Here is a 13,312-nt window from a genome sequence, read left to right on the forward strand (position 1 = left end):
ATTTTAGCATTAAAAAGTCTAAGTTACTACAGTCAAACCTCGTTATCTCGAACTCAATGGGACCGAGAAAAAATTCGAGGCAAACAAGGATTCGAAAATCCAGGATAAAAGGCTTAAAAACAATAAGGGGTTGGGATTTTAAAATCACTTCGACAAATCCATGGAATTAGAGATATAGGTTATTCGAGATACAGAAGTTCAACTTTATTTCTTAATCTAAATGTTGACTTATTCATTGAAGCAGAAGAACTGCAAGATAAGTTATTTCTTCATTTAAACATGATTTTGAAAACAGAGAAAGAGAGTTCATTTGTATCAAGGAAACTGCAATTTTCTATCAGCTTTCACCCCAAATATACATGTACAGATTTGCACGTATGATATCTGTACTCCCCAGCCATATCAATTGACCTACAATGTTTATTACTACTTAATCCTCTTGGTTTTTCCTAATGAAGAATCCTTAGCAATACTTTATACTCTCACAACACGCATTAGCATTTTTTGAGGTTTTAGATAAGTCATGAAAGGAAATGCATTTGACATAGATAAAACATAAATAATGTTGAGCCGTTGAATTTTGGTCTTATTTTTCAAAAAAAAAAAAAAAAAAAAAAAAAAAAAACACACACACACACACATATTCTTGCAAAGAATACTTTATTATTGTCCAGGTAACTGATTACATTACTCACCTGGGTAATGATTATCACAATCAAACAGAAAGAAATATCTTGAACTAGCCGTACAAAACTATTTATTAAAAAATACTTAAAACAAATATACAGTGTATTTTTAATTAAAAAGGAAAACTTAATACTTGTAGGTAATATGTAACATGATTTTAAGTGGTCAAATAAAAGTACAAATTCTAGTGTAACTACTAGTGGTAATATTTTAAAAGCTGGAGTATACACACTAGTCTAAGATTATCTCGGACTATAATTCTTATGTATATGGAATTGTACAAAAGCACTGCCTTAGTGAATCTGAAACTGAAGTTGAATATGGTTTTATCAAATACTTGTGATGAACAGCAAGTAATTTTTTTTTACATATATATACATGGTAGAGATAGAACAAAATATCAAAGTCTCCACAAAAAATAATTTTTAAGGTCTAGAAAATATAATGAGATCTTGGAAATGTTATGTACAAGGGTAACTGTACCGCATTCTTGGAACAATGGTACCAAAACTCCTATCACTAAAGGTTGTTCTTTTCTCATAAGAAGAATATAGCAGTTGTTTTCAAAGTTTACAATTTGGAGTCTGTTTTTATAAAAGTTCAATTAAATAAGCTGCGCTCCCAAAATGATACATGAAAATTAAAACGTTGAATATATTTCAGATTTGATAGGTAGCCTATGTAAATGAAAAGGAGCCACCATAGATCTGTCAGATTGCTTTATACATGTATTTAATACAGGCTAAGCACACACGTTCTAAAATCGTTACAGTTTGCATATTTTGCCCATAAAATACAGATAAGATAGAGTAGTTATGATTCAAAGTCGTTAAATTTTGCTTATTGTACTCTGTCTATAACAGATAAGATATAAGTACTTAAGAAGCAAAGTGTTTTACACTTCTAAGTTGTTATGATAAGCTCTAAAACTTTTTAATCTTCTATATTCACCTAAAATACTTTGAAATGTGCAGGAAATCCTGTTTGCAGAGTGTCAATTTGAATATGTCCCTCTTAATTTTTTAAACATATAATATCTGCAACTTATGCCAATCATTTTATTTTGCACCTGGACTTTAAAGTTTTTTTTTTACAGCTTTGAAAGAATTCAGTTGTTAACATTTAGTGTCGCGCTTTGAACAATGATGTTTTTACACTGTGCATTTCTCTGGATATTATTTGCCGTAGTAGATTCCCACTCGCCACTGACGGAAAAGAAGGCAGAATATGAAATTGTCATTAACAATCTGCAGAACCAGATAAACCAAGAAACATTGATGAGGCTATCATTACTTAAACAAGTGTATTCATTGGTCAACGACATGATTAACGTGAAAAATGAAATGGCAGCCATGAAAAACAACGCAGAAGAAGTAAGAAAAAGTACCGATGATCTTCGGCATGAAGATAAAAAAATGTTAAATGAAATAGAAAAGATGAAACATGACCACAACGATACATCTGAAAGGATAATGAACGTGCAGCATGAGTATGATAAAATGTTGAGTGAGATAGAACAGAAAATGAAAATTAACCAAAACGAAACATCGGAAACGATAGGGAACGTGCAGCATGAATATAAAACAATGTTTAGTGAAATAGGACAGAGGATGAAATATAACCAAAACGCCACATCTGAAAGAATAGTAAACGTACAGAATGACCTACTCAACGTCAATAATTCTGTAGGTTTTCTTCGTAATTTTACCGATAAAGTCTATGCTAAGTACGGTATCCAAGGTATGTAAATGTAATATTTCGTGGTCATTTTTGTGCTTCTGAAACAAGCTGTTACATCAGTATCAATAATTACGAGGGTTGTTAGAAAAGTTCGCGGACACATTGTTTCACGGAAAATTTATTGTGTACTTTGAAGAATGACATGTGACTGATTAAATTCATATCTTTTGTTTCTTAGTATATAAAAAATCAGGTCCATTTACTAAAATTTTGAATATATACAATGACAAAGATTCACGGAGCAACCTCTTGACGTTCGGTGACGTGACAACCTGACTCCATACCTGTTAAATGTTTTTTTTTTTTTTCAAAGCTCTAAATATCTTTCATTTCTATAGAATTTTCATGTCTTTTTCCTACTTCAAAATTCTCTCCAATTTAATTCAAAATTTTGCCATTAGATGTTTCATGGAAATTGTAGTAACAGTTTAAATGTAACAAATCTTAATGCGCTACAACAGTGCAATTTTTGAATTTCAAAAAAAAAAAAATCAATGTAATGTGAACGTGCAAAAAAGTGTCATGCTCCGTGAAGCACGTTTTATCTAAATAATATGAAGGTTATTCAGAAAGTTCGTAGACTTTTGTCATAACATTTTTATTTCACGCCATATTATAACCAATTTTGGCAGACATACTTTAACAATAAATCCAAGTAATTTGAATTAAAAAATGCAACTATATCATGATAAATATCCAAATTATACTTAAAATTTAAAACTGCAAAAATAGGGTTACGGAGCACGGTCAAAATTGAATAATTCTTTACCAATACATTTAATTATGTCTATATTTATATCACCAACAAATGGCGCTTAAACAAAATAAAATGAAAACGTTCGAATAAATCTTGTTTTATAATCTTAAGTACCTAATTGTAATTCAATACATTTCTTCTTTAGAGAGAAATCAATTTTAGAAGACAGGAAGTCCTCTTTTAAAAAAAGCGATAAAAGGTGACGTTAAAGGACGTCACGAAGCAGTGAGTAGTAGTATAATTTTGTTTCGCACACGGGTAACCCTTTCACAAACTCTGAAAATGCCGGAAAAACCAGGAAATATATCAGAAGTGAGTCGTGCATTTGTATATTAATGGTAAAGACAGTGTTTGAGTGATAGAGACTTTGAATCGGACAATGTGCCGTCTGTGAGGAAACTGATTTTCATTAAATATCTGGTCAAAAGATTTGGTAACGTCATGGAAAGTTATATGCGGCTTCATTGTTGTAGAACTTATAAAAATAAAAAAAAATACGAAGTAAAGAATTTGAAAACACTGACAAACTAACTTATGCTACGAGGGGTGATCAAAAAGTTCGCGAACTATCTCTATAATTTCAAAACCACAATTCAGATCAGAATGAAATTTGGCACACATATAGTCATACATGTGTTCTATATATAGCACTTTTATTTCATGTTTTGCTCCATGTTTGTGACGTCACAATGTGAAAATGACGTCATTAGGTAGGTTACTTGTGACAAAAAATGATTGACCCAGTCGTACTCGAGCAACGAACGGCTGTAAAGTTTAATGTGTATCTTGGAAATTCCTTTGCAGTAGCATATAATACTTTGTACAAAGTTTATGAAGACAAAAGACTTGCCAGGAGTTCAATTATTAATTGGATTGATTGTTTTAGTGAAAGAAGGGAGATGGTTAAAAATTATGTTTGTTCTCTTGCCCAGTGAAAGCAAGCTGGGGAAGAGATGCGTCCTCAGCTGAGCAATTTGATATGAAAGACCGCCAAGTTACAGTTAGAAAAATAGTTGAATATCTTAAAAATAATACAGTTATTAAATCCCTAAAATATCGTTTAATTTAGACTTAAATCATATCAGATATGATAAAACGAAAGCGCCATGCCTGATATCCACATTGGATAAACGTCGCTCCCAAGACAGAAGACTCGGGTTGTGATGGTCACTATGCTCATTCCTGGAAAGGATATCCTTATCCACCCATCCAATTGCCGAGATTTGGCCATTTTTGACAAGTTGATTGTTCTTGTTATAAAAACTAACTTGCATGGTAAGAAATATAAGACTCGGGAAAATCTTTTACACCCTGTGAACGGAACGCTTCGGAGCATGTCACGTGACCGCCTGTGTCACGTGATTCGCGCATGGGCAGAACGGTGGCAGATGTGCATTTAAATTGGAGAGGACTACTTTAAAAAATAATGAGCACTAAAACCTAATTATTCAATTAGTTCGCGAACTTTTTGATCACCCCTCGTACTCGAATTAGCAAACTGTGTGTCAGTTATTATGGAGACATTTTTAATGAGTTAATAAGGCGCTACAGACCGTGTGAGAAATGACGAGGGAGAGTAATTGTAACTTTCACGACGTTGTTTTTGACGTTACAATGTAGTTAAGAGTGCTCCGTGGTGTCAAAACATGTTGAATTTAAAGTTAAATAACTTAAATTCCTTTTATTCAAATGGAATGAAACTACACACAACGACAAAATGAATGTTTTTGCACTTGAACATGTGTTGATCATAAATCATAAAGCGATATTGTCTACGAATTTTTTGAATGGCCCTCGTGTATCTGTACATTTTTAAGTATCATCGGAAAACACCAAATCTTTGAATATTTATGGGGAAATACGTATATTTTTTATCTGCAGAGTTTTACTGGTTTTATTCGAATAGCGCGCTCACAATAGAACATGTCCGCGAACTTTTCTAACAACCCTCGTACATCAATCCTCTTCGTTTCTCTATTTGGAAAATCAAACTACATCTACATATAAAATAACTTAAATTTTTACCTAGGTGTCGTGTTTTACATGGCATTAAAGCACCCGCATTTCATGTCAAATGAAATCAAGGCCCAAATTATATTCTCCAATGCCATTTGAAAAGGGTTGTTTTTCAAGATGCTCTAGAGTTCTTTATAAATATATTGAAACTGACTGTCTTACGATTGAGAGTCCCTCCACCCCACCCCAACTACCAACCCTCCCCCCCCCCTCCAACAAATAAGTTTAAGTGATTTATTAAGACGATTTAATCAGAATAGAGTCATGTTAATACAGGTAAAGCTGTAGTGATTTTTTTTCTGCGATAAAAAGGAGGTACAATTCAGCACAATAACTGAGGCAGGATTTGTACTTTAAAGATTGGGCAGCCTTATGCTTAACTTTAAAATTACAAAGCGATTTAAAAAAATAATTATAGATGTGTTTTTTCTCAGTAGTTATATAGTTCGCGATGAAAAATGTAAAATTCCTTTTATCTTTATTTAAACTTTATTGTATTTCAGAAAATAAAATGAGAGATTTATCAACCGTGCAGGAAAAAATCCAGTCTACACTGGGTGAGCTGCGCAATGAAGATCAAAGAATACTCTCTGAAACACAACGCATCATAGCGAACCGTAGTGAAAATACATTTGAAAAAAATTTGAAGATGAGGGAAGATTTAGAGCGAAATATCACATGTATGGTCAACAACATGACTGGCCCTTTGGAAAGGCAAGGTTTGTAACAATGTTTATTACATTTTATATATATTTGAAAGGATGTCATGAAGGTAGACTTAACATATATTCAAAGAGATATGTTTTCTACATCTGATACCTGCTCTTTAAGGAAGTCCATCCAATGAAGTTTTCGATACAAATAACCCTTTCTAAGAATAGACTCAACGTATGGGTGTGTTCCTATTTTGCGTAAATTTGGTAGAGAACAATATGTATGAAATGTGTTTTAATAAGAATTATAGTTTGCTTTCTATATGGGATTTATCTGGAATTACCTGTATTTTACCAGTGTATTGTAAGAAAGAAGAAGCTTAGAAATACGTAGCCAGTTTTTTTTTTTTCATTTATAATAGATAAAGAGTTATAAATACAAATTTGATAAGTATTCATGATATCTTCTGCTTTTATTATAATATAGTTTAATATTATGCTTTATAAATAATCAAAGTATCAAACACAAATGACCTTTTCTTGAGTTTTATTTTCCTTTTCTTTCCTTATTCCCAACTATGATACAGTCTATAGCAATTAAGTAATTATCATAACTGGACAAAGTCCCATTTTTCATACTACTTTAGGTAACCAAATGTGTGCAAAACGGGAACAAACCCTTACAACATACCTGACAGCTTACCTTACATATTGATAATTTCTAACGATTTTCTAAATTTTAAGTCATCATTGCATCAGATGTTACGTTTTAGACAAACGTCAGCATACATTACTAGGAGTTTTGATTAGATATCAAATGATAAAAGTCCTTGTGCTTTTCAAAGAAAAAATTTCAGACATACAGTTTTAGCTGGTGTTTCCTCAAAATTGTTTTGGAAGAGGTGTAAAGCATCATTAGACTTAATAAAAGTAGCAAAAAGGGCTTTGATTAATTGGAGCTCATCAAATATATAGGGAATAAGAAAAAAAGTTCCAAACTACATTGCATATGTCATTACGGCCTTAGGTGGGCTGTTTATTCTATGTTCTATAGTACTTGATTACCAGTATACATACATATATATATATATAGAGAGAGAGAGAGAGAGAGAGAGAGAGAGCACAAAGAAAACGTTTTACAAGGATACTCACTCCCACTTCCACCCCATCCAGAGGCTTAACTCTCGAACCTGTCTCCTAGAAGTGCACGAACAGCGGGCTAGACTGCTCGGTCATCTAGGAAAGTTAAAAACTTGCTTTCGATGGTGATGGAATTCTCGAGGCGCTGCTATACACTACACGGTCATTGGGAATGAAAATGATGAGATAAAGCTACTTGAACTGTTAGTTTTATCAGAGAATCGTTACTGATACACATTGCAGTGAAATCAATTTCATAATTATCTAATTACTGTTAAAGCACCATGTCGTTACCCCGACTGTCCTATAATTCTTTAATTATGATAATTAAATCACCGTTGAGCACTGTGAATTGTTATGTAAACTCCATATACAGGTGTTTATGGTATATTGCTACATAAATAAGGGAAGTTGACGTTAGAAAAGTTAAAGTCATCACGTTTATCGTAAGTTTTGTTGTTATGCTACTATTAACGTCTTTTTCTAGTAAAATATCCATAAATGAAACAGATGTGTCAGACTCTGTGGAATCTTTTATTTCGAGTTCAAAGGGATATATCGAATCAACGTAGAAGTGAAAATGAATATTGTTTATTCATGAAACGTTGCCGATATATCTCAGTGTTGAATTGAATGCCACAGCAAGAGACTTCTTCTCATGTAGAAGTAAGTCAAACTTCAAGGTCAAAGGGTCAAAATTAATGGTGCCCAAGGAAAGGCCTTCTCACAAGAAATACACATGTGAAATATGAAAACCCTAGCACCAGCCGTTTAAAAGATATGGCCAAGGTTAAAGTTTTTCAAAAGGAGGTCAAACTCCAAAGTCTCGGTCAAAGGGTCAAAGTTGTTGATATCCAAACTAAGGTCTTGTCACAAGGATTACATATGTGAAGTATGAAAGCCCTAGAACCAACAGTTCAAACGAAATGCCAAGCTTAAAGTTTTCCAAAAGTAGGTAAAACTCAAAAGTCAAGATCAATGGGCTATAATTGTTAGTATATAAAGGAAGGCATGTCACAAGGAATACACATGTGAAGATTGAAAGCCCTAGCAACAACTGTTCAAAAGTTATGACAAAGGTTAAAGTTTTCTAAAAGTAGGTCAAACTCCAAGGTCAAGGTCAAAGGGTCAAAGTTGTTGGTATCAAAAGGAAGGTCTTGTCACAAGGATTACATATGTGAAGAATAAAAGCCCTAGCATCAACAGTTAAAAAGTTATAGCCAATGTTAAAGTTTTTCAAAAGTATGTCATACTCCAAAGTCACGGTCAAAGGGTCAAAGTTGTTGGTATCCAAAGTAAGGTCTTGTCACAAGGATTACATATGTGAAGTATGAAAGCCGTAGAACCAACTGTTCAAAAGAAATGCCAAGGTTAAAGTTTTCCAAAAGTAGGTTAAACTCCAAGGTCAAGGTCAATGGGCTATAATTGTTGGTATCTAAAAAAGGTCTTATCACAAGGAATACACATGTGAAGTATGAAAGCCCTGGAACCAACTGTTCAAAAGCAATGGCCAAGGTAAAGTTGGGTAAAATTTTGTAAAACTGGGTCAAACTCCAAGGACAAAAGGTCAAATGTTATGGTACCCGAAGAAAGGTTTTGTCACAAGAAATATACATGTGAAATATGAAAGCCATAGCTCCAACCAATCAAAAGTTATGAGCAGTGTTAAAGTTTTTGCGGACAAACAAACAGACAGACGGACGGACAGGGCGACAACTATATACCCCCGAAACTTCAATACGGGGGAATAAAAAAACCCCAGCTGTCTATGATGTCAAAAAGCCTGGACTTTAAATTATGTGAGGAATGGTTGTACAACGTCGTACATTTTGATGATATTGATTTTGGTAAAATTTTGTTATTTCCAATTTTCTAAAAGTTCCTTGGAGTTTTAAAGTATCCACATCTGATTTACACCACTGGAGCGCACTATGTATCTTTGTAAGGATTCTTATGCAGTTTAGGAGTACAGTATAAGTGTTGTAGTCAAATTTTATTTGACTGTTGGGAATATTGAAAATCCTTAAAACAGGCATGTGATTTTGAAGAATTTCCTCCTTAGAAAAGGAACTATGAGTATAAGTTGAATTACTACTTACAGAATTAAATCTAACTTCCTCTATAATATAAATAAAATAATGAGCCTTACAAACAAGGACAATGTTATTACCTGCTTTGTCAACTGGAGCTAGTGCATATTGATCGTGTAATCTATCTAATTATTTTTTCACTTCTGAATTATTGAAAAAGAAGGATAGGTGGTTTTCATATTGCCCCTTACCTGCTTTATTCGAGATTTCAACATCCATCTGATATTTTTTTTACCTTCTGACAGAGTGTCAATGTTTTATTTTTCATGTTTGGACATCGTCTGGTGTAATTTTCCACGAATTCATTATATATATATATATATATATATATATATATATATATATATATATATATATATATATATATATATATATATATATATATATATATATATATATATATATATAGATATATATATATATATATATATATATATATATATATATATATATATATATATATATATTCTTTTTTAGCAGACGTTATAGATCGACAGGATATTTTCTTTCAAACAATTTGAAACAAATTTTATATAAATAACTATTCTTGTACCCACTTTTATATGTTCTTTATTTGTTTACTGATGATCCTAGTTTTCTTTAAAGAGCTTTGATTAATTATTTTCATGCACTAATTTTATGTATGATACATTAATAACTTTCTCTCCACCTAGATTGCTTAGAATCAAGCCACTGTTGGTTGCTGTATAATTTTTCGTATGATGCTAGCTGGAATGGATGTGAAGGCGGGTCCCAGTACGTAACGAAAACAAACTATTCTTCTGCCCCTTATCTTGGTGTGATGACATGCAATTCGACAAGGTATACTTTATATATGGTTTTTTTTTTCATATAATAAATATCTGATGAAAGTTAATTTGAAGATCACAGTCTTTTAAATCTATGCAAGAAAATATAATTTATTATCAAAATAGCACATTTTAAATAAGTTTCTATTGGGTTGAGTGTTCAATTATCAGTGCATTTTGTGTAAAGCATAAAAACGTAGGATATAATTGATTTCAAAAGTAGGTTACAGATTTGCAGACCTTTTAAAACAGAAAACGAAACATATTTTCATCATTATATAATGAAAAATAAACAATTTTAAACCCGCAACCTTCGTAAAAACCTTATGAAATTTTGCTACTTTGTTTTATTTAGCAGCTGCCTTTATCAATAAGTAATCGGGTAACTGTTTTTATTTAAATATATTCGGGTATTGAAGCCCTCAAAAGCTACATAAGTTATGGGGAAATACGTATTTTCTTTTATTTCTTCATTATCAAAATAAGTGAAAATAAATGAGAATCATTCACAAGAGAGTTTAAACTTTGTTTGAAATAATTATGAGTTACAATGATACGTTGTGATACGATATGTGATGTTTTTATTAAACATGTGCATATGCATATCATGACTTACAAAATTTGTAATCTCAAGTTCATGTGTGTGTTTCAAATTGTTAAAGTAACATGACACCATCACTGAAAATACCGAAAATGATCATTCATTCTACCTCTGTCCATCCAGATCCTAACTGCAAAAGTGCATGTTTGAATACATTTGCAAGTTTATTTGTACTTCCTTGTGTTAATTTCTGGATTTGTTCGATGTAAAGTAGAAAGTGAAATATATTACATTCGATGTGTGTGTGAGTGTAATTATCATTTTTTTCTGCAAATGTGTACGAAAACATGAGACAACAGTCGGCATTTCTAAAGAGAAGATCTAGAATTTATTTCGGGTCCCATATCTGATCACAGATAATTCCCACTCAATTTTTTTTCTGACAAGCAGGTTGTGTGTATTGGGGCAAAGCCATTTCAGTCTAATTTACTTTTAGATCAATACTATGTACGAAATCTGCATGTTGTTCATTTTTCCCAAGTAAATATGTAACTATCACTTTTGCTAACGATATTTTTGATTTTGATCTTCTCGTAGAACCAAGTTGTGAAAATAATTGTAATTTTCAAAACTATAGAGTTTCTTTGTAATAAGAACTGAATTGAATATTTAGTACTTTATTGAAAGAAAGTTGATGCGTTGAGTTGAATTCGAGTGAAATAGGGTACATATTAACAAGATAATTCAGAGAATAATTGCTGTTATTGCAAAAAGCAACAAAAAGACAAAAAAGGAACAAATCAGAAAAGAATTAGGTTTCTTTTTTCTTTCTTTTTCAACAAGCATTCTGAGAGTATTGCATTAGCAATACTAGTCCCCTACCGGCAAGTGTAATCTGGTTCCCGTTAAAAATTGAAAATGCCAGAATTCCGTCAAAAATCATTGAAGAGGGACGAAATGCAAACTTGATCTATAACTCATCAAGGTTAAGTCACATGCCAAAAGCAGCTCAATATCTGCAAGCGTTTGGAAGAAAATCAAGGAAAACCCTTAAAAATTGAAAAGGTCCTAATTCTGTGAAAAATCAATGAAGCGAAACGAAATGCAAACTTGATCTGTAACTCACATGCCAAAAATCAGCTTAATATCTGCAAGCGTATCTTGATGAGATACAGATCAAGTTTGCATTTCGTTCCGCTTCAATGACTTTTGACGGAATTACAACCTTTTTCAATTTTACAGGGTTTTCCGTGATTTTTTCCTAAACGCTTGCAGATTTTTTCCTAAACGCTTGCAGGTCTGTCCGTCCGTCTGTCTGTCCCTCTGTCTGTCTGTCAGTCTGTCCCACTTGGTTTTCCGCACTTATTTCCTAAACGCTTGTAGATATTGAGCTGATTTTTGGTATGTGAGTGTATCTTGATGAGTTACAGACCAAGTTTGCATTTCGTTCTGCTTCATTGATATTTTACGGAATTACGTCCTTTTCAATTTTTAAGGGTTTTCCGCACTTTTCTTCTAAACGCTTGCAGATATTGAGCTGATTTTTGGTATGTGACTTTACCTTGATTAGTTATAGATTAAGTTTGCAGTTCCTTCCGCTTCAATGATTTTTTATGGAATTATGGCATTTTCAATTTTTAACGGGAACCGACTACACTTGTCGGTAGGGGACTAGTATTGCTAATGCAATACTCTCAGAATACTTGTTTTTTTATAAATTGGTTTTGATCTACTGAGACTATCAATAAATTTGACTGGTTTGCCAATGCCTTGTAAGGATTTGTAGTCAGGCAGAAAAATAGCAAAAATGTTTGAAAAAATATTTATGACATGAACAGCCGATGATTGATTGGACATTGAATTGTTAATTGGTTTGCCCGTGCTTCCAGTGTGTATGATTTCTGTCTAAGGCAAAGATTAAGTATTTGATTAAACTGAAAATCCAGAAAAGACTGAATAAGCAACTCCCCCCCCCCCTCCCCGCTTGATCAGCCCTTTATACCTTTGTGTAACATTCACTCCAAGCACAAAAAATCCTCTCGTATTATGGCACGATATATGACAATAGTAACAAGCATTCTGAGAGTATTGCATTAGCAATACTAGTCCCCTACCGGCAAGTGTAATCTGGTTCCCGTTAAAAATTGAAAATGCAATTATAATTCCGTCAAAAATCAAGGTAAAGTCAGATACCAAAAATCAGCTCAATATCTGCAAGCGTTTAGAAAAAAAATCACGGAAAACCTTGTAAAATTGAAAAATGTTGTAATTCCGTCAAAAGTCATTGAAGCGGAACGAAATGCAAACTTGATCTGTATCTCATCAAGATACATTCACATACCAAAAATCAGCTCAATATCTGCAAGCGTTTAGAAAAAATGTACGGAAAACCAATTGGGACAGACTGACAGACAGACAGAGGGACAGACTGACAGCTAGACCGACAGACGGACGGACAGACTCAGAGGAAACCTATAGTCCCCTCCGGTTTCAGCGGTAGGGGACTAATAATTGCAATAGTCTGGTCACTTGTTTTACGTAACTCAAAAGTTAACGGAGCAATTATATCAGTAAAGAAACTTTAAAAATATCAAAAGTTTCATTGACATAATCATATAAATATTTAATTATTTGGATTTGAGAGGGGAAATGGTAAAAAACTAACAAGCTGTCTCTTTTTATGAATAAAAATGGAAACACTGAAGTTAACCAGACCTAAATAACTGATTTTACCATAGGAATTGTATCAGCTTTCTCTTACATTTTTTTTTTCAAAGAAAACCCCCGATATGCTTTAAGACTGCTTTTCTTTCACTTCCAATTGGCTGTAACTTTTCCATTCAAAAAGTTAAATAAAATTGATATTCTGTATTCATTGT

General features: G+C 32.7%; 1 protein-coding gene across 2 annotated transcripts in view; it reads left to right on the top strand.

Moving 5' to 3' along the window:
• Positions 1–13,312, top strand: part of LOC133204042 (coiled-coil domain-containing protein 158-like) — a 128,013-nt gene that overhangs the window by 67,796 nt on the left and 46,905 nt on the right. Inside the window, exons 2-4 of one of the 2 annotated variants that reach the window (XM_061339827.1) lie at positions 1,793–2,427; positions 5,704–5,919; positions 9,758–9,905. In XM_061339827.1, coding sequence (XP_061195811.1) covers positions 1,830–2,427; positions 5,704–5,919; positions 9,758–9,905 — 962 coding nt within the window. In that variant the 5' untranslated portion in view covers positions 1,793–1,829. Of the gene's footprint in view, positions 1–1,778; positions 2,428–5,703; positions 5,920–9,757; positions 9,906–13,312 lie in introns of those variants that run through there. The other variant, XM_061339828.1, reaches the window with a different exon arrangement.

This window comes from Saccostrea echinata, unplaced genomic scaffold (genome assembly GCF_033153115.1).
Source record: "Saccostrea echinata isolate AGI-Se365-2 ecotype Australia unplaced genomic scaffold, CSIRO_AGI_Sech_v1 ptg000052l, whole genome shotgun sequence".
Classification (NCBI taxonomy): Eukaryota; Metazoa; Mollusca; class Bivalvia; order Ostreida; family Ostreidae; genus Saccostrea; species Saccostrea echinata.